This window comes from Cibotium barometz, chromosome 13 (assembly GCF_041138505.1).
Source record: "Cibotium barometz isolate CiBa-2024 chromosome 13, ASM4113850v1, whole genome shotgun sequence".
NCBI classification, from domain to species: Eukaryota; Viridiplantae; Streptophyta; class Polypodiopsida; order Cyatheales; family Cibotiaceae; genus Cibotium; species Cibotium barometz.
Genome location: NC_141058.1, coordinates 2,836,405 through 2,858,790, shown reverse-complemented (window position 1 = coordinate 2,858,790; position 22,386 = coordinate 2,836,405). Strand labels below are relative to the sequence as shown.

Here is a 22,386-nt window from a genome sequence, read left to right as displayed (position 1 = left end):
CATCACAATTAACCTTGTTACCATCAAAAAAGAAAAGAAAAGTAAAGACAAAGAAAACAACAAGGCGTGGCACATGACCCAGGTGAAGTAGCTGATGCAGAAGATGAAAAAGAGAAAAAGCTCAGAATTTTGCAAAAATGTGTTCTTCTCTTAATGCAAACAAGAAGGCCACCTCAAGGAGGAATGCACAGTGCCACCAACGTGTACCATTTGTAACATGTACAATCATAGTACATGGAACTGCAGGTATAACTTGAAAAATAGAGCTTTCATGGTGAGGAACAGTATGGAAGGACCGGAAAGAAGACCCCCAACAAGGATGGGAATGTATGGGAGAAAAGGCCACGAAAATTACTCAAGAAGAAGAATCCAAGGACATGCCGGTGGTTCTACAACCTTCACATGCTACTATTTTCAACAGCCTGGGCACACCAAGGCAGAATGTGCCATAAAGAAAAAACATGATCAAGAAAGACAGGCGGAATTAATGGAACTCAAGGAAAATCCACCAAGTGTCAACATGATGCACGCAGATGACATACAGATGGAGGTTCAAGACATCTTGGCAGTCACAAGGGCAAAAGCAAATGAATCTGGTGTAGTACTCACTCCGCTAGATATTTGGGACTCACCCAAAGCCCGCAAGAAGGCAACTGTGGACTGAGAACAATAGGAGAAGGTGAGGATCCAAACCACTAAGGAAATAGAAAGAAGGCAAGGCAACAACAAGTAGAAGGAGGGTGGCTCATGTAAAGTCATCATAGATCACCTGGAAGCAGGTGAAAATCTGCACAAGATGCGTGCAGATCACAAAAATGAAATTTGCTTGGAAGAAAGCAAGAAGGATGCTAATTGGTTGTTGCAAACCAATGTAGTATCAATGCTACAGGATAGAAAGGTTTTGCTGAGCTGGACTTATGTCCAAGATTCAATGTAGTATCAATGCTACAGGATAGAAAGGTTCTGTTGAGATAAGTGCTGGACTTATGTCCAAGATTCAAGGCTAAAATCTTCATGCCGACAAGCACTGAAGGACCAAGAAAGAAACTGAAGCACTCAGAAGAAGAAGAAATCCCAGAATGCAGCAAAGTGCAAGTTGGGGAACTCCTAGCATCCAAAGATGATGAAGTGGCCAAAGTCATAATCCAACTAAACAATGTGCTCATCAATGATGCAGCACTAGATGGGGGATCCGAAGTAAATGTCATTACTGAGGAAACTGCAGTGGGATTGGGTCTCAAATGGGAGCCCATTCCATTCAACATAAGAATGACAGATAATAGAATGGTGGTTCCTAAAGGAATTATCAAGAATGTCCAAATGAAAATCAAACAAGTAGACTTCAAGGTCAACTTGGTGGTCATAATAACCACTGAAAACCACACCAGGTCTTACTGGGTGTTGTTGGAAAGGCCCTGGTTTGAGACATGGCAAAGTAAAGGAGGACTAGGGGCAGAAACAGAATCTCTATCAGAAAGGGGAAGCGAAAAGTTCATGTTGATCTTTCCGACATAAAGGGATCAGTAACACCTGCTCAAAGGCGAGTTCATGCGGAGACATTCAATATGTCAAAAGGCTTCGATGCAATGAAGAAGACAAAATACTCCACAAACATCCTGACGTGGTGCCCTTGTACATCTTACATGTGGATAAAGTGATGGGGCACTATGTGGAAGCAAAAGATGAGAACGCGGAAGAAGTAGCCAAAGAAATGAAGAAAAAAGGATCAGATTTCGTAAAACCAAAGGGCTCAAGGAGAACAAAACTGAGCAAAACCATGCAGGAGAAAGCTTCGGAAGAGATTGAATGGGCCCGAAATCTGGAGCAAGAGGAAGATATTCAAGAGATCCGGTGATTGGGTGCAGAAGAAAAAAGAGAACCAGAAGAAAAATGCCGCGAAAGTAAGCATGGACAGACTACAAGAGGTGAATCTGGGAGATGAAAAAGAAGGAAAACCTATGAAGATTAGTCTGGAACTGGAAGAAGAATTCAAGCAAGAGTTGGTGTCCTTACTGAAATAATACCAAGATGTCTTTGCTTGGTCGTACGAGGACATGGAGGGCATTGACCCTAAATTCTTCCAGCACAACATCAATTTAAGAGAAGGAGCCATACCAGTCAGACAACAAAGGTACAGAATGAACCCCAACTATGCCAAACAAGACAAAGAAGAAATTCTTCCAGCACAACATCAATTTAAGAGAAGGAGCCATACCAGTCAGACAACATAGGTACAGAATGAACCCCAACTATGCCAAACAAGACAAAGAAGAAATTGATAGACTACTAAGAGTAGGTTTCATTGTGCCAAGAAAAAGATGCTTGGATATCTCCAATTTTTGTAGTTCCCAAAAAAGACGCGAAGATCAGAATCTGTGTGGACTACCGCAAGCTAAATGCGACAAACTATCTCGAATCCCTTTCCACTCCCATTTACGGACTCTTTACTGGATGAGGTAGCTGGAAAGGAAATGTACTCATTTTTGGATGGATTTAGTTGGTACAACCAGGTAAAAATGGTGCCAAAAGACAGGGATAAAACAACCTTCATTCACTGAGTGGGTTGTCTTCATGGTGAGACTGTCATGATGTTTGGCTTAAAAAATGCACCTGCTACTTTTCAAAGAATGGTGCAAGAGACTATTATGACACATTGTGTCAGCCCAAGGATTGACCATAGATCTTGCTCATGCGGAAGCCATATCCAGGATGTCTGCTCTTCAAAATATTAAGCAACTAGAGAGGTTCCTTGGTAAGATTAAGTGGCATTCTAGATTTTTAAAATATTTATCACATGTGGCAAACCCATTGTATGAACTTACCAAGAAAGATGCAAACTATGAATGGAGTCTAGAGTGTCAAAAGGCATTCCAATGGCTAAAGAGCATGGTGTCAACTGCATATGTAGATGCTTCAGATAAAGCAGTGGGAGTGCACTAATGCAAGAGAAGCAAGAGGGGTATATGCAACCCATTCATTATGCTAGCAAAGCCCTCACACGGGTGGAAAGGAATCGCAGCACAACAGAGTGGGAAGCTCTCTCAATGATTTATGCTGTGAACAAGTTCTGATATTACCTCTTGGGAAACAAGTTTGTTTTCCACGTGGACCATCAAGCCCTGATTTATCTGGTGAACAAAGCCTTTCTAGTGGGGAAGATGGCAAGGTGGATGCTTCTACTGCAAGAGTTTGAGTTCACCATCCATGCCTAGCAAAGAAAAGGGTGGTGGACTTTCTGTCCAGACTGGATTGTGGAGAACCTGCTCTAGCTGGAGTGGATGACCAACTCCCAGATACCAACCTATTCACAGTAGTAGCTGCAAAAGTGGGAGATATGATGTAGTATCTAGAGGATGGAACTTTCCTGGAAGGTTACATTGCTAACAGAAAGAAAAGGATTTCCTTAAGGAATAGGAGCTTCACTATGATTGCAAGGTAGCTCTACAAAAGAGGCATAGACCAAATCCTACGCAGGTGTGTCCCAGACCATGAGCAACAAGCAGTATTAAGAGAAGCACATTGTGGCATTCCTAGAGGACACATGGCCGGAGAAATCACACTTGAAAAATTTTGCAAGCAGGCCTATGGTGGCCACGGTCATGAGGGATGCCAATAGCGAAGAAAAGCAACATGATGTCTATGAGCGGATGGGTCAACCCGGTGATTCTAATAGATTGCCCATCTCACCCATACTGCTACTATTTCCATTTATGAAGTGGGGATTGGATTTTATTGGACCAATCAAGCCTCCCACAAAAGGTAGTAATCAAGCCGTAATACATCATTGTGTCACTGATTATTTCACCAAATGGCCGGAAGATGAAGCTGTGAAGAGCAATTCTGCAAAAGAGGTGGTGAAGTTCCTCTTCAAGGACATTATTGCTAGGCACGGATTGCCGGTGGAAATAGTCAGTGACTAGGGCACCCATTTCATGAACAAGGTGATGAAAGGGTTGATGGAAAAGTACCTAATCAATCACAAGAAATCCTCAACCCCCTATTACCCATAGTGCAATGGTCAGGAAGAATCTACCAACAAGGTTCTAACCAAAATCCTCAAGAAGATTATAAATGCCAACAAGGATGATTGGGACCAGAAGCTAGATGCAATAACCCTACGGGCATTCTGCACACCTTGCAAAGTCTCAACAGGGCAAACACCATTCAAACTAGTCTATGGGCTGGAGGCAATAGTGCCCATGGAATTTGTGGTACCCAGTTTGAGAGTGGCAATCTAAGAAAAGCTACCAATGGAAGAATCCTAGGAGCACAGAATACAACAGCTCCCAGCCTTAGAAGAAGAAAGACAACTTAGCTCTCTACAGGGGGGCGGAGATAGTGCAGGAGAAGAAAATCTTGGACTAATAGGCATCTCAAGAACATAATTTTCAAGTAAAGAGACCTGTATTGGTCCATAACTCCAAGTTGGGATCGCACCTCGAAAAATTCAAAATTTGGTGGATAGGACCATTCATGGTGAAAAACCCAGTCAGTCAAAATGCCTTCAAATTAGAGAGCCCCAATGGTACGCCTTTTCCCAAAATAGTGAACAGCTTCTTCGGGATGAGGAAATACATGGCCCAACTGGTGGAAGTTACACCAGAAGAAGAAAAACCAGAGGACAAGGAGCTAGTCCGGAGCATCCGCTATGGCATGATCTCAATAGTGGACAATGACGTGAAAAATCCAAAAAGCGACAGAGCTGCAGAAGAATTCCACAGGGGTGGCTAGTCCGCAGAGAAGAACACAATTCCACAACAAATCAAGACCAAGACAACAAAGAAGAAAGTGACCAAATGTACGCTAGTCAGATCCACATCAACAATGTGAATTGCCACGATGTCAGCATAAGTAACCGCATGAAAGACAACTGTCACAAAATGACATTAAAATTCCACATGCAATGGTAAGACGTGGAGGCAGCGAGAAAACTTTAATGCCTTTACGCGCCAAGACGTGGAGGCAGCGAGAAAACTTTAATGCCTTTACGCGCCAAGACGGCGATGGGGATGATACGAATCATGAGTCAAATCACATCGAGAAGTGGGATGTCGAAAATGACAATGCCCCAAGAAAGGAAGGAAAAAGGAAAAAGCATCGCAAAAAAGAGAACAAGGAACCAGAACATGCATACTCTCAACCTGCTTTCTTGAGCACACAACTCTCTCACCAACTTGCAACGCTCTCTCTCAGAAGAAAAAGCCATGAAAAATGTTAGCAAGAGTGTAAGGCCAGACAAGAGGCCAGAGAAAAGCCTTTGCATGCCAATGATGATTCCCGACATAAGGAAGAAAGACCACCAGGAGTGGGCGAGGAAGTGTGGCTTTGAAAAGCTTCTCAATTGCCACTAGGAGGATCTTCAGGACCCCGAGGATGGGGGAAAACTCATCAACCAGTTTCTTGAAATGAACACTGTACATGTGGAAGGGAAGGAACCCATCAAGATCTTAGAGCTCGTAGTGCACCATGCACTAGGGTTGCCTATGACATGAAGCCCAAAGTGGAGGAGGAGATTCCCAAAACAGGCAACATGCATCAAGTCAAGGATGTGGCAGATGAGACGAGGAGAGAGTAATTTATTTTCTTTTTACAGAATGTAATGCTCATGTGGGGAAACCAGTAGACATGTCAAACAAGAACTACATACTTCTCAGGGCAGCAGAAGCAGGAGAAAAGATCAATTGGGCCACTATCTACAAGGAGAACTTGGAAAAAAGAGCGGCCACATGCGCCGAGGAAAAACAACCCATGGTGGTGCATGCACACCTAAGGGCCATCGCACAAGCCCCCAGGTTTGTAGATCCCGAGTACGAAGAATCCCACATAGAGCGACCACACCGTGAAGCTGGAGGATCCTCAAAACCCACTAGAGTGACCTTTAGCTCTTTTGAAGATGACATGGATGATGAAGAAGAGTGGTAGAAAATCGCCTTGAAGGCCAACAAGAAAAGAAAGCTCAAAGTAGATGAAGAGCTGCTATGCCTGACCCAGACGAAGTAAAGAAGCAAAGCGTAGAAGAAGAAAGAAAAAGACAACTAGAAGAGAGACAAAAACAGGAAGCCACCCGCAGAAGCAAAAAAGAAGAAAAATCTGGAAGAAGAGAAAAGGAAAAAGGAGGAAGAAGAAAAGAGAAGGAAGGAGGAGGAAGAGAGAAAGAGGAAAAAGGAGGAAGAAGAAAAGAGAAGGAAGGAGGAGGAAGAGAGAAAGAGGAAAGAGGAAAGAGGAAAGAAGAGGAATATCATAAAAAGAGAGAAGAAGAAGCTCAAAAGGGAGGCATTCACAAGAAGAAGGCATGAAGATTTGCAGGGAATCTCAAGGAGTTGGTGGAGACATCGAAGAACATATTGTCACTCTTCTAAGAGTGTGAGACCACCCGTGCATCTCGTTTTCAACTTGGGAGGCAAGCAAGGAGCATAGGGAGGTGGACCGCACGGCTCGCCTAGAGGGCTTAGAACGTGAAAAGAGCAATATGTGGGGTTCTTGCTCACATTGCTAACTCCATGGGTGCAATGCGGGTAGATAGTGTTCTTTCTCACATTTTACCTCACAACAACTTGTTGCCCTTGTTTTTAAGCTATGTAATGCCATGACTTTGAGGAAATGAAGTTGGGTTGCCTATGGTTTATCTCTCTCACTCTCTCTCTCTCTCTCCCTCTATCTCTCTCTCTTCTTATCAAGCTATGTAATATCATGTCTTTGAAGAAATGTTTTCAAGATTGTAATACGATCTCTTGTTATCAAGCTCTCTCTCTCTCTCTCTCTCTAGCATTTAAACATTGTCACTCATACTAGAGCACGTTTTCCTTCTTTGAATAAGTCTTTCTATCTCCCCCCCCCCCTCTCACTGTCTCTCTCTCTATCTCTCTCTCTTGTCATGTCATTGAGGAAATGTTATCAAGAGGGTAATATGATCTCTTGTTCTCAAGCTATGTAATGTCATCTCTCTCTCTCTCTCTCTCTCTCTCTCTCTCTCTCTCTCTCTCTCTCTCTCTCAACTCTAATGTCATTGTAGCTCCTTGGCATGCACACCATGATGTCTCAAAATTTCATATCAGAGTCCACCACACCTTGCAAGCAAATAGAGTAGTTATGGTAGTAATCAAACTAGTGAGTGTGAGCTTCCCCGCATGGGAGATCCATGTTAATGTGTGTGACATCTATGGCACCGCAACAATTAGGGAATCTTGTGTGCTCTCGAATCCTTCTTTGACATCCTTCATCTTATTAGAGTCATGTGGCCAATGCACAAACCTATTTTGATGCTTTAAAATTGCACAAATGAACTGGAGAAAAACTCTACCAACGGTAGACTTCCCCACACCATAAAGAGCCGCGATGTTGTGAATAGGGATGCCAATGCCCAAATGATGCAAAGACATTGCTACCTTTTTCTCCACTGACAACTCCCTCGTTGGAATAGCAGTCACAATCTGTACTGGAATGACTTTTTGTGCCAAATCATCCCGCACTAAGGCACACACAAAGTTGAAGTAGGTACATGGAAGACGTAGATGTTCCTTAAATCTCACATCATCACCTTGTGTGAGTAGCGAAAGAATGTGTCCCAATAGTCTGTACTTCGGGGCTTCATGTACCATACACCATGTGTGGAGTCCTTCAGGTAGTGATCCCTTGTGGACTTTGCCGACATCAACATTAAATGTGAAAGAGTAGGGAATTCATCAATGAAGTCATGGTCCTCATTGTTGATGTGTTTTGAGTCATCTTCGAGCCCTTCTTATATTATATTGTTGAACTCCTCCTCAATGGCTTGCAATGGCTTGCATGGTGAGAAGCTACTCTTGGACTGCCAGGATAGTGGCCATGCATGCATTAGCGATAGCACCACAAAGAGGTTGTGGGAGTGACATGAGCAAAAGATGATGGAAAAAATAGATACATGCAAGTTTACATTGAAAGAAGGGGTCTTTTTAATGCACAAAAGGAGGGAAATTTTTTATTTTCTGGAGGGAAAATTTTTGACTTTAGAAAGGAGGGGGATCAAGAGGCCCCTGAGTGTGGGGACGCGTGCTTTTTGGCGCTCAAAATTCCAGACTGTTGCTCGCCATTCACCGTTTACTGCAACTAAATGGCAGCCTGGGCACTGGCGGCTTGTGCATTATGGCGAACGTGCGTAACGCTGGAGGGTCCCTCTATACTAGAGATCGTGCCTTGAGACCCAGGTTCGGGAAAAAAATAGGTTCGGCTTAACCTAGAACTTGTTCAATTTCTTAAAAAACCTTCTCAAATTGAAGAAAGAAGGAAAAACACCCCCTCAAAAATTTCAATATTTAGTTATAGATTTCAATAGAAAGAAAAAGCCAGCTCAAAATTACAATGTCCTTTTAAATTCATGATGATTGATGTAAGGCTTAGTAAAAATAATCTCTAACGAGCAGGGCCTAAATTTGACGGCTATTTTTCCTGTCAAGGGCCATTTTGCCTGTCAAAAAAGGTAGTTGAAAAAAATTCCTGTCAAACGACAAGCCCGAGAAAAAAATTTGCCTGTCACCTCGACAAGCTATTCCAAATACTGCCAGTCAATTGAAATTTGACATGCTTAGTAATTATTACTAAATTTCCAATGGCCATGTGTGGGCACTGAATGATGCATTTATGGCAATTAAGTTTGGTTGTTCCAGCAAGTACTACTGCATGTGAGCGTGGATTTTCTCACCAAAATTTCATCAAAAGTACCTCAAGATCTGGCTTACGACTAGACACTTTGGATGCTTTGATGTTTCTATCTGTTGATGCACGTGGGAGTTCTTTGATTGCTTAGGACGATGTGTTTGATATTTGGGGTAAAGCAAAAAAGAGGAGAGCTATGCCATTAGAGTGATTTTTCGATTACACAATTTTGATGATTGTTCAAATTTTTAGTCTTTTGTCCGAGGTTTATTGTGATCTAGTGGTTTTTTATTTGATATCTTTTGATGATTAGGGATTTTGCACTGGCAAGATATGCATGAATGTGATTTTAAAGAGAGCCGGTCCGTAGGTTATTCTCTATTTTATGTGTCTTCTTTTTATGGTATCTGTGTTCATATAAATTTACCTGTCATTTGACAAGAACTTTTTTGTTGAAACCTGTCAAGCGAAAGGCAAAAAAAAAAATTTGCCTGTCATAAATAATTTCATAGGCACCCATCAAATTTAGGCCCTGCCTAACGAGACACACTTTTCCAACACGTGTTGGTAGTTTGCCAACAAATCAATCATCACACGGAGGCTCCGACTGAGGGACAACACGTGTTTACTAACAAATCAGTCATCACACGGAGGCTCCGAACTCAGGGGCTGTCTCTCTCTCTCTCTCTCTCTCTCTCTCTCTCTCTCTCTCTCTCTCTACACTTTCTCAAATTGAGGAAAGAAGGAAAAACAACCCCTCAAAAATTTCAATATTTAGTTGTATTTATATTTCAATAAAAAGAAAAAGCTAATTCAAAATTACAATTTCCTAAACATGTGGTGGTGGTAGTTTGCCAACAAATCAATCATCACACGGAGTCACCGAACAATCATCACACGGAGTCTCCGACGGGGGGTTCCCTCTGCACTTTCTCTCTGTGCACGCTGCACACGACACACACAGTGACACACTGCACCATGACACACACAGTGACAACACAAAGAGAATCAATTTGAGCCGCATAGTCATCGTGGAGCTGCGGAGCATTTATATATGAGATTGCTCGGCTCTCTCAGGCATATAATTAACCCCTCTCTCAGAGTCTCTCTCTCTCTCTCTCTCTCTCTCTCTCTCTCTCTCGCACACACACACACACACACACACTCTCTCTCTCTCTCTCTCTCTCTCTCTCTCACAAACACACACACACAGGTGCAATACACACTCAGGAGAAAAACTACAGTGCCAAGCAGAATAGCAGACCTGCAGTGATTCTATGATGGCTGATGGAATTTATTCTCTCTCTTCTCAGCAAATTGAAGCCATGAGTAAAAACCTGCATGACAAAGTCGCCCTTCCTTGTGCACATGCAGGAGGAGCGCTCCAAGGATTCAACAATATTGATAGCACGAGCGCTGCAGCTCAAGAGCTGCATGTAGTGATGGTGCCATATCCTCTGCAGGGCCACATCAACCCCATGATGCAGTTCGCCAAGGTGCTCCTCGCCAAGCAGGGCGTGAGGGTCACCTTCATCAACAACAAGCACAACCACGACCGCATCCAATACACGCGTTCGACATCATCGACGCCAGGCTCACCATCCCCAAACATCATGCAAGCACATCCTCCCCAAGACAGTAAACTTCAATTCTTATGGGTAGACAATGGCTTGCCGCCCGATTTCGACTACACTGACCTCATCCCAAGGATTTACGAGTTCCACCTCGCAACTCACAACATGAAGGACCCCTTGAAGCAGCTCTTACAAAGCTTGAACCAGAAAAGTCCACCTGTTTCTTGTGTTGTGTTTGGGTCGTTTTGCCCTTGGGTGCACACTGTCGCAGCGGAGCTCGGGATTCCGAGTATATTCTTCTGGACCCAGTCTACTTCTGTAGGCTCCATGTACTACCATGCACCTCTACTTGCTGCCAATGGCTTTTTCCCTTGCAACAAGAAAGCTTCTCCAGGTACAATATGACCCTTATGGCTTACATTTTACATTTTTGCAAAGACGAGCAAGCGTTGGAGTAATGTAATTAGCTCATTTCATTGTGGATGATGAAGGGACACCGTAGCAGTCATGTGCATGCCAAGAAGTCATAGCAGTCATGTGCATATAATCGGCATGTGCATATAAAGCCTACTACAGCATAAATATCATTTTACCCTAATGCTTAATTTGTAATTAGCTACAAGTGACCCCCTGTGGTACCAAATGAGATATAAACATCCATTCCCTTCTTGCTAAAAGAATTAGAAAGGTGGCCAGTACCAAGGCGGTTCTGGTACTAAAGAGTCTTCACGAGAAGGGCGTATATAGTATCATGTATGGACCTATCATTTTCTGGAATGTTCCATAGTAATGGAGCTCATGTGCCATAGTGCCCCAGGAGACACCTGCATACCCTCATTTTGGTTTCGAATCAGGAATCTGAAAATTCAATCAAATCTTAATAATTGTTTTCATAATGAATTGCCTCCTTAATATTATAACTTGCTAGGTGCAAATTGCCTGGGCTATAGGTATATTTCGGGGTGCCTGCTTAATGCATTTACAAGGGCATGTGCACTGGTCCCTCAACTTTCACACTGTTGTCAAGAGTTTAAGCTTTATGATGTTCCTGTCTTACAGGATGCAATGAAGATGAAGTTAAGCCCCAAAAAGCTAATGACAAAGTGTCTTGTATTCCTGGTGTGCCCCCTCTTCATCCTTCAAGTTTCCCCACTCTACTTTATAGTGACAGCATCTCCAATCCCTACGTCGCATCTATCAAGGAGCAGTTCGGCATCCTCCGAAACTGTGCAGGAGTTATTGTGAACTCTTTTGAAGAGCTTGAGAAGGATGCATACCAGGCATTGCAAGCAGAGCTCCCCTTTCCAGTCTCACTTGTAGGCCCATTGATCCCCGCAGCATTTTTGGAAGGGGGTGACAAGAACGACACCAGCGTTGGAGCCAGCTTGCTGCAGGAGGAGAATGACTGCATCCAGTGGCTAGATAGCCAAAAGAATCAATCTGTATTGTACGTCTCTTTTGGGAGCGTGTTCAACCCTTCTGCTGAGGATCTAGAAGGCATTGCCTATGGGATTAAAGCGAGTAAGCAGCCATTTTTGTGGGTCATAAGGTCTAGATCATCTCTTCACAATGTAGCTGACATTTTGCCAGAGAGTTTCATGGAAGATACAAAGGAGTATGGGCTGATCGTCCCATGGGCTCCTCAAATGCAAGTGCTCTCGCACCCATCAGTAGGCGCATTCCTTACACATTGTGGATGGAATTCAACATTAGAGAGCGTGAGCATGGGGATGCCTATGATCCCTTTTGCTTTCAGCTCAGACCAGCCCACAAATTGTGCATATGTGTGTGATGTCTGGAAGATTGGGATGGCACTCAAAAGGCAAGATGATGGCAAGGTAAAGAGCACGGATGTAGTGAGGGTGGTAAGAACTGTATTAAAAGAACAGGAGGGTAAGGAGATGAGAAAGAGAGCTGGCGAGCTTAGGGAAGCCGCGAGGCGGGCAGTGCAACCTCAAGGGGCTTCTAACATTCACTTGGAAAAGCTCATTGAAGCCCTGAGAAATCAGAGTGTGAAGATTGCTTTGACATGATTGCTCTCATTGAGATTAAAAGCAGGTCAATATTCAAGCAGTTTAGTTTGTGCACAAGTCCAAAATAGGTGTGATATGTGCTCGTGTTAAAATTCAACATTGAGGAATTCTTCCCTGTCAGAAGCTCTACTTGATTCACTCTGGCAAAACAATAAGAAATCTCATGACATCTCACCCTAATTCTAAACATTTGTAAGCCTTCCTCTTTTTCAATTTTTAGCGATTTTTTGTCAAGTGACAATTAAACTAAGTCACAAGTATGACATTCAATGTGCTTTGTAAGATTTAGTGTGGCAGCATAACCTTAGTTGTGAGTCACTGTACTAATAATTATATCCGAGACTTTAACATGAATGTGTGTGTCAATTTATCTTTGAAATTGTCATTGAAACAATGAGCTAAGATGTTCTTTTGCTTGAGATGTTCAGGCTTTTATAAGCTCACTTCAAGATGTTCTTGTACAAGACCTACACCTAGGGTAGTTTCATTCCAGCAATATGTTTGATGCCTAAATTTGCAAATATTTTAAGTGAACCGAAGTGAAACATGAAACCAGTAATGCAACATACAAATGGACTGTATACAAAGCACTCATGCAGTGTGTGGAAAATGTGTCTCAGCTTTATCCTTGGGTCTATTCAAAAATTCCAAAGAGTAGAGAGAAGATTCACTTCAGAGAGAGAGAGAGAGAGCTGGTGGAGTGCTAGGGTTAGGGATTTTCTTTGTTAAGTTTCCCCTAATCAAACTGGTTCTCCCTAGAACCCCAAAAGATGTAGCACTCCCTGGCCCAAGGAACAGGATGGACTCAAACGTAGGTTTGGATGCCATACAGCAAATCAATCATTCTGATAGGTTCTTTTCCAGCCTTGGCAGAAGTAGAAGATAGGGCACTCCAAGAGATCCTGCTGATGGTACTCAAAGGCTATCTTTTTTAGGAATCTGGAATTTGGGACACCCACTCAATCATGATGGGAAATAGGCTTTGAACCCCCTTTTAAAATCAGGTGAGCCCCTTTCCCCAAATATAGCACCTTTCTTGCCATGGCCTAGGAACCGGGGGTGCAGACTGCAGAGCAGGGACATCTTCTTGACAAAGGAGGAAGTGGTAGTCTTCAGAACACTAAAGGAGAAAGTTTTAATTGGACAAGTTCCCCCCCTTAGGAAAGAGACTTCTATTAAGTATGAAAAAAAGGCATACAACAATCATTTGGCCTTCGGCCTCTTGCTAAAATCCTAAAAGCAATCTTTGTCTCCCTCTCAGAAGAGTTACTAAAAAGGGAGTTAGAGTTGGATTACAAGGCCAGAGTTTTAATTGGCCTTAGGCCTCCTTTTAAGATCCTAAAAGCATGGATAAGAAATGAATGAGCATTTGATGTGATCACCACCCAATACCTCCCTAACAATTTCTTCATTTTTATGTTTAAAGATGAGCATATCATTAGGGAAAATCGGAACTCATTTTGGGGCCCTTTGAGAAATTCTTAGAGTTTCTTATTTATTTGATGTCAAAAATGTGTAAAAGTGAAAAACAAGATAAAAAAGAAACATTATAATATCCCCATGTAGTGAAAAGGTGAATCTATTTAGATCCTCGTGCATTTAAGACGGAATAAATGACACTAACTATGTTACACATCATTTTAACGAACACTAAATACTGTACACACCATACTGAAGATATTTTCTATTTAATATCAAACATTAAATTCATCGAATTTTTAAATTTTGGAGGGTGTCAAACAAGTTTTGCACCATTAGTCTTAATTTGGTATGATAAAAGGTCTCGTTTATATCAGCAGAAAACCAAAAAAATGAAAGGAGGTGAACTTTTAAACCGAAAGAGGCTTTATCATCTTCATATAGATCTTGAAGATGATTATGCTCCAGTTCAGAAAAGGAGAAAGGGTCCACACATTGGTGCTATGGAGAGAGAGAGAGCATGAGATCGTCAGGATTACACCATATTGATCTATAGTGTGATGACTCAATTTATCCCAAATGCCCAATCACAAACTCCACTCCCTCTTTTTTCAATCCAATATCACTCTTAAGATTTGTAGGAGATGGTTACAAAGGTTTGCTCAGATACATATCAGGTCACTTGGCAATAACAAATGTGTAAAAACACTTATATCAACAAGAAGCAACAAACAAATCAGGAAAGATTGCTAAGTGTTGAAAGTTGAAGGAACTCCTCGTTCAAGTAAGACTGAAGAATTGCAAAAGACAAGAGAGAAACTTAAAAAAAACAAGAAGCAGAGAAACTCTAACAAAGAAAGAAGTGTTCACCAAATCGAACATGCTACCTTGCACAAAGAGAGGGAGAGAAGATGTGGATGTTGGCACTTCCAAGCGTCGCGACAAAGGTTGTGAGCTTGTTCTGGGTTGGGATTGATGAGGGGGTGGAGGTTGGTGAGGAGGGGACGGGGGTTCGAGGGGATCAGTGGTGGGCTTGCCGGGAAAAACTCCACCGTCGTCATCATGTTGTTCTTCTCAGAGCCGGTTGGGGGCCTTGGAATAGAAGAAGGCGCCTGCTTCTTCAACTTCCTCGAGGAAGATGTCGAGGGGGAAGGCCACATGGGAATCATCAAATTGCATGATCCCAGTGGTGAGTATCACCTATAGTTGGAGGTAGCAGTGGTGGTAGAGGACTAGGAGCCTGTAGGGGATGTACGGTGGGAGCTCCCAACGACGTAAAGATTTATAAGCCCAATATATTGTCTCCCACTCCTGGTGCTGAAGGAGATGTAGGGCTTCGCCGATTTTGGAAGAAGGGTATGGGTATGGGCATAGACCATCGAGAACGGTAAGGTTGATGGTGTCATTGATGGTGGGAACAGGTTGATGGTGTCATTGATGGTGGGGTTCCCATATCTGATAAGGTTAGCCTAGTTGATAAGGTTTTAAGAGGGTGGATGGGGACGGTGAAGAGGGAGGCGAGTTTGGAGGAGATATGGGATTGAAAAAAGAGGGTGATGAGGAAGGAGATAGAGTCGGAGGGAATTTCGGTGAGGATCTAGGAAAGGGTGGTGAGGGAGATGGGTTTGTCGATGAAGATGTCATGTTGGAGGAGGTTCAGGTGGAGGGCTCGGTGTTAGAGGTCGATGATTTGGTTGGAATTTTGCGGAGGAGTGGCAAGGCAAGGTAGCTCCGTGGGCGGAGGAATGGCGAGGCAAGGTAGCTCCATGGGCGGAGTCCATCAATGCATCGCCGTGCATGGTACTAGCTTGGAGGGTGTGGGTTGAGGCTGAGTGATGCTGGCCTCTTGTGGCTTGCAATTGTATGTCCTTCTGGCAAAGGGTGTCCTCTGTCACCTGCTGGTACTTGTGGAAGGAGAGGCAGAGGCGGTTTCCTTCATCCTCAGTGCGTGCATCTCTCTGTTTGAGTTCGAGGGCTCCAATGTGGGCGAGGGCAAGGGCTTGGAGACGTTGCTGAAGCTCGCTGATTGTTGTGAGGGTGGTGGCGAGTGTGGCCTCACTGTCCTCCAAGGCCACATGGAGCTGCTAGTTGGCGAGGGTAGCTTCTTGGAGGTTTTCTTATGTTTGTTGCCGGTCGGCCTTGGCGCGAGGAGCATTTATTGTTGGGCTACTGTGACCTGTTCCTGCTATCTCTGCATGTAATCTATCATAGATGAGATCAGCTCCCAGGCGAGGTTGGAAAATCCCTGGGTAAAATCCAAGACAGTGCCATGGGGCCCTTGGAGTAGGCGGCTGGGAATGGAAATTTCCCAAGTGAGCCCAGCGCAGCATGTCAAAGTGTTCCGTAGATAAGAGGATGGGGATGACGGGCCTTCTTCGATAAAGGTAGGGGGCGGAGAAGGGAAGTAATGAGTGGGGGGTTTCCATAAAGTTCTCGTCAAAAGACTAGGTGGTGTGCAGGAGATCGTCCTCTTCCTCCGCTTTTCTCTGGGCTTCTGCCTCCTGTTCCTCCCTGAGTTGTGCCTCTGCTGTCCACAACAACTTGGTGGTGGGGGCCTCCTGTTCTATGGTCTTGATTTGATGGCGTTTGGGGGGTGGAGAGGTCATAGAGGGTCAGGGTTCTGGGAGAGGAGTGGCTGCACCATGGAGGCGAATGGGCTGGGGGAGTTTTGGCCATCCAATGGCGTGGTAGATTACCTTGGTGAGAAGGGAGGAGGCCACGAGCGGGTTCCTTTAGTTTGGAGGTTACCGTATTGATTAGAATGGGAATGTCAACCAGCTCCTTTTGCCAAACTTGGCAGAAGTAATCTCAAGAACTCCAAAATATTTTAGCCAATGTTCTTCCAACTTAATCGGGAAGGTATATGCATCTTTTCTGGGAAAACCATTGGGTTAACGAGTTTTGCACAAATGGTTTCTTCGTCACCACTGCTCTCAAGCTAATGACTTGTGGCGTCGGGCATGCGCATAGCACTTAGCATGTAGAGGGATGGAATTGCCTGCCCTCGTCAACCATAGCGAATCTAGTACCCACGAATCTTGGAAGTATGTCCAAGGTAGCAAGGATATGCATCCAATTCTCAGAGTCTTCCAGTTGTGGAAGGTGCGTAAATTCTTCACTCTCTTGCTCCTCATTGAGCGTCTTATGTCATGTTTGGCACAAGTCGATTCCAGTGGATCGGGTCGTTGTTACTAAATCTTCTACTAAATGTGGACCACTCATAGGATGGACTTTCCAAGTGCATAGGTTGACCTTTATTGTTTGATCTTTCTTTCGGATGTAAATATGATCCGTGCCCCAATCGTGGATCATTTTGGTTTCTCTCATGAAGGGATGACCTAGGATGCAATCGTAGAAAATAGATTGTTGGCCAAAGTTCATCACCACACGAAGGAGTGTGGGAAGCTGGTTCCAAGGATATTTATCTTCAGATCCCGTAGAAGACCTATGGGCCTTGCGGTGGCTCCATCAACAAGTTTCAAAAGTAAAGCCATGTCATCCATGGCAGGTGCTCCCCATTTCTCCCAGCATTTTTTGGTAATAATGTGTTATGGGCTACCACACCTCCAAGAGGGAACTCAATCCATTCACCTTAGAGAAGAGCAATACAACACAACTATCGTAGGGCACTTACCAATGCTTCGAACTTGTGTCCCTTGAGGTCTCCAAGCTCACTTAAGAAGGTCCAATCCTCCAAGCTCCACCTCCATGTTGTCAATGTAGAGTCGCTTGCACCACCACATAAGGCAATCGCTCTTTCTCACTCCTCACAACACAAGCATGCAGCATACAAGTATAGAGGAGGCACAAGTGCTAGAATGCTCTCTCTCAAGATGCAAACAAGAGCTCTCAATAGCATAAAGGGGGATTGTGTCCATTCATTATGAGAAAATTCCTTATATTCAATTGGCCCTTATTCACACTTGGGCGCCCAAAACGTACTTAACTAAGGCCTTGGGTGGCCAATACCCAAAACAATGTCTCATGATCTTCTTTCTTGACATGTATATAAAAAATTACATAATGTCAAATATGAATAATTTTTGTGAGATAAAGGTAAGTAGGTTTACCTCAAATGAACCAAGCCACCAAATATACACTGAAATATTGAGGGTTATCATCCTTGATGCATTTATTGAGTGCTCTATTCATCAATGTTATTGTTACTCTTTCCACCTTTTTCTCTTAGATTATCTCACATTCATATAGCTTGATGACAAATTTAAGCACACCTTGTGTCTCCTCATAAGATATGTCATAGAACTCCACCATTCTCCTCTGCAATAGCTCAATATCCAACAATATATTGTTATGTTCATTATATTGAATGGTGCCACTCTCTCCATTGAACTCCTCTTCGATGTGGTAAGGTTTACCAATGTACTCCAAGACCTCTGCATTCAGCTTGTCCTGGACTCTCCAAAAATCTGTTGGAGTTGGAAGTAATCTACCTTTAATCTTATGGACTCCTATAACCAAAGATAGTGACTTTTGTATAGCAGTATAACATTTACAAAACAACTGACTGCATTAGCATCCATAGTCTCATGTATTTCTGATGTAGGTACAACATTGTTGGTTACAAATTGTTGTATAATATCTCTTTTTACCACCTTAAACTTTCTTTCCTGTAGCATTTCCTTTGCCAATCTTGAATTAAGAAAAGGTTTTAATTGCTTTGCTAGAATCATATTGGGATTGATATTCTCCTTGGTCAGGCTGCATTACAATCCTGTAATTACACAGTTTGCATTACAACACTGTGGTTATATTATTTATATATTATAACATAAACAACACAATATTAACATAGAAAAAACTCTGAATACATTTAAAACCTGATTGCTTGGATTCGTTTCTTTAAGCCACCTGAGCCTGGCTTCAAGTTCTCAAAATTCTTGAGCTTTTTTCTCCTTTGTCTTGGTTCAATGCTTGTTTCCTTTTTCCTATAGTTCTTCACTTGGTCTCGTAACCTTGTATGTTCATTGTCACTTTCCTCCAAAATCTTTTTGAGAGCCTTGCATTCCTCTTTTGAATGAAGAAATTCATATGCTTGATATTGAGCTTGTTGTCTCTATCTATCTTCATAGACAGCAATGGATTTACAATAGCCAAGTAATCCATCTCCAGTAAAATGTAAAAGAGTAGTAGGGTTTGAGAATGGAGGATCGGAAGCAGTGCTAGGGTTGATAGGATAGATAGAACCATCACACCAAAGATCTGTGTGTTGCAGCCCTAAATTTCTCATGTTTGCCTTATCATTATATGAGAGCATTACATTGTTAATGTACAACTTTTATAGTGCCTTTGCATGACACTTATTAATGTCCTCAAATGGAGGAGCATATTTGTTAATCCAAAATGTGATTAACATCCCCCCCTACCTGATGTAGGTTCTATCCTCAGAACTTGTTATCGAGGTTGAAAGACGTGGTCGCCGAACTTTTTTAGTAGTGGATTCCCATCTCTTATGAATCATTCGTACTCTGTAGACAAGGACTTAAGAATAGTATCATCAGTAAAAGATTCAATGGTGTCTTGTGGGAGAGTGTGACGTATGTCTTCTTGAGTTTGTTGTGGGGAGATGGGCCAGGTGTCAGTACCTCCTCGGGGGCGAGAGTGTTAGTGGAAAATTCTAAGGGTTGAGAAGGGAGAGTAGAAAAAATACAGTTTGCTTGAGACTTGTCAATAGGCAGAGCATTTGGATACGGATCAAGTAATTTATTGGCGACATTAGAATATATGGGGTAAGTAGGGTTAAATGATGAACTTGAAGTTTCTTCCTAACCATCGCATGAACTTGGGGGATGGGTGGCTAGGTTTTTGGAGCTTCATAAAATCTTGGAGCTCAGTTATATCCTTATTTAGGATTTATGTTAGGATACTCAATATGTGTTTTTATCAAAAGTGTAAAGGACGTTGGTTAACATTACTTCTAGATGCTTCTAGATATTATGATATAGTTTTAGGTTTAAGTGCTGGTGAGTATTATATACCTCTAGCCACCCATGGCTTATGATCCATTGATAACTATGGGCTACAACCTCGTACTTGTCCGGTGTGTCAGGAATATCATCTGGAACAAACAGGTCTAATTTATTGATGCTGTTGTCCAGGATTTCAAAAACCTAGAGCACCTGACACCAAGTACGAAGGTTTAGCACAATTGGGTATGAGAGATAAAAATAAATATCTTGAGGATCAGTTAGTACTACGTCCCCCCGAAAAATTCCCATGATGATAGTTGGATCAGCATCACGTTCGGTATTTTGTTTAATGAGTGTTAGTTCTCCTAGGCTTAGGTCCTCAGACAGGTTTATGCCATATTGAAGCAAGGAGAGGGTTAGTGTAGACAAAAAGAGAGTACGAGTTTAAGGAGAGGCTCAAGGAGTTATTGGCACTGACCTATCTCTGAGGCTCGCTCAAGGAGTAAGCGCATCTCATGTGTGGGTTCTTAACGTTGACTTCATTCTTGGATGGCCAGTTGACATTCCAACTCTTGGATGCGTGAGTCCTTAGTGCTAAGAAGGTTTGAAATAGCTGTTTCTCTGACCATCTTGGCAGCATCTAGCTCCTCAAAGCGCCTTGTTGCTTCTTCTTGCGTTCTTCTGGCGGTAGCCTCTCTTCCCCCTTGAGCCTCAATAATCCTTTGAAGTCTCTTTGCAGCCAATTTTTGACTATCTTGTAGCTGTTGTGTGACTTGCACCATCGCTTCTTGGTGTGCAATCATCATTCTTTGCATCTCAGACTGATTGATGGTGTCATTCTTTGCATCTCAGACTGATTGGTGTTGATGGTGTCATTAAGCGCTCTAACCTTCTCAGCATTTGCTTTGTTGATCTGTTCTCTTTCTTGTTGTAATTGGGTCACTTTGTTTTCTGTTTCCTGTGCAGAGTTAAGGATAGTGTATGGATTTAGCCTTGTAGCTCTTCTTCCTTGTCTAGGGAAGTGTGCTTGAGCTCATGTAGGATGTTGGGCATGGATAGCTGCTTGCTCTTGGTTATGTGTGACTTCCTTCTGAAGTTGCTCTTTGGCTTGCTCCAGCTACGCTTTCAAATTTTTATTCTCTTTAATTCAAATTTTCCAACGCTTGGTACCTAGCTTCCTGCTCCTAGGTTGCCTTTAAGCTCTTTAGGATAACATCTTTATGGGTTGCTTCTGTCGCTGTGAGGTGTTCTTGCAATGTCTGTACTTCGTCGATTGCCTCTTGAACTTGCTTCTAGAGTGTGGCATTACGATCATGAAGCATGTGGGTCATGAGGAGATGGCACCGTCATACTCGTTGTTTTTGCTTCCAAAGTGAAGCACTTGTGGCCACGGCCCCTTCCAATCTAGCTTGTGGCAAATTCAGGAGCTCATCCAGTCCCTCCACGGTTTCTTGAAAAAAAATCTTTCATAATCCAAATTATGTAAGAAGGAAGTGTCTGGTATCACCTTCTCGTCCTCCAGACGCCTCCTTTTGCTTGGACTCGGTGTATCTTCAGCCCGTGGCCTTTTGCCTGTATCCAGTGGCTCTTCTATGAGTTGCACTGGGAGTGATGTAGCTTCCTCAAGTCCTTAGGGTCCTGCTGGGAGTGATGTAGCTTCCTCGAGTCCTTAGGGTCCTGCTGTACTGGCAATGCTTCTGGTTCATTCAGGCTCTGGCTACAACCCCGTAGGTGCGTCTGACATTGTGGAATTCTTTAAGGGAGATAGATTTTTGAAGATTAATTAGGTTGGGTTTTGAGGAGGAGTCATGTGTTGTACTTCTGTTATCTCTTGATGTGTTGCCTTCTTGATAGTGGATTCCTGCTGCCCTAGTACTTCTTGGTATGACTTTATTTCTTGAGCGAGTTCGGCCTCAATTCATTGTGTCTCTTCAGTGACATCTGGTATGAATCCCCTCATCTTTCTTTCAGTATTCTTTTTCCTTCTTCTCTTGATCTCATTCATTAGCTCTTTAGTCTCCATGAGCATAGCTTGTCCTTCTTGCATCTCCGCAGCAGAAGCAGTCAGTGCTTGCTGAGCGCTCTGTCAGGAGTGTCAATTACATTCTTTCTTTTGGTTCTAGTTCTGGGCTCTCAGCCACATGATTTAGTACCTATGTCATCAGGTACGGGTTGCATATCTTTAGCGGCCTTAAGGTGATTGTCCATCTCTTTGTGGATGTATTAGGCCTAATCATCCTCCTTTTCCTCATGCACCTTTGCTATTCTATTTAGTGGCACCCTGTTGTACCTGTCCACTGGCTTCACTTGCATTATTAGTGACATTTCCCTGCATGCCTTTTCTGTGACTTCATCCCTGATATTTTCGTATTCAGCTCCATTAGAGTTGTACGAGCTCTTCTTCAACATTGCATCTAAGGGAATCTTTTCAAAGGCATGTGTATGTATTTTCATTGGTGGTGGGAGCTGTAGGGGCTCATGTATCAAAACCTCTGTTATTAACACTTGCTCCATGGTGCCATCTACTTGAGTCACTATCCCCCTCTTGGTGGCTTTGTCGTATGTCTTTACGTACTCTGCACATAGTTCTATGTCTATGTTTTGGGGGAGAAGCTATGCCATCTACCTGAGGCCCCCACCTTCTCCAGCTTATCTTTAACATCAGCATCTTCCAAAATCTGGAGGCACTCCGGGCTATGGTATTGTAAAGCCACCTTTCCATGCGCCGTGTGGAGTTCTTTGTTGATTATGGCGACATGGAATGCCTGGGCATATTGACCCATGTAACTCAGCTTCGGGCCC

The 22,386-nt window shown here is 43.1% G+C and overlaps 1 protein-coding gene across 1 annotated transcript; it reads left to right on the top strand.

Annotated features, from left to right (window-relative positions):
- Positions 1-9,495: 9,495 nt before the first annotated feature.
- Positions 9,496-12,617, top strand: LOC147632272 (7-deoxyloganetin glucosyltransferase-like). The gene is made up of 2 exons (XM_086807082.1): positions 9,496-10,599; positions 11,265-12,617. Exons 1-2 carry the CDS (start codon positions 9,909-9,911, stop codon positions 12,236-12,238), a joined length of 1,665 nt encoding a protein of 554 aa, XP_086663208.1. The 5' UTR covers positions 9,496-9,908; the 3' UTR covers positions 12,239-12,617.
- The last annotated feature ends 9,769 nt before the right edge of the window (positions 12,618-22,386 follow it).

Excerpts from the sequence above, each read along its gene's own strand:
- LOC147632272 (XM_086807082.1), top strand. The coding sequence starts at position 9,909 with ATGATGGCTGATGGAATTTATTCTCTCTCTTCTCAGCAAATTGAAGCC. Across the intron at positions 10,600-11,264 it reads CAACAAGAAAGCTTCTCCAG|GATGCAATGAAGATGAAGTT; the intron begins GTACAATATGAC and ends CCTGTCTTACAG.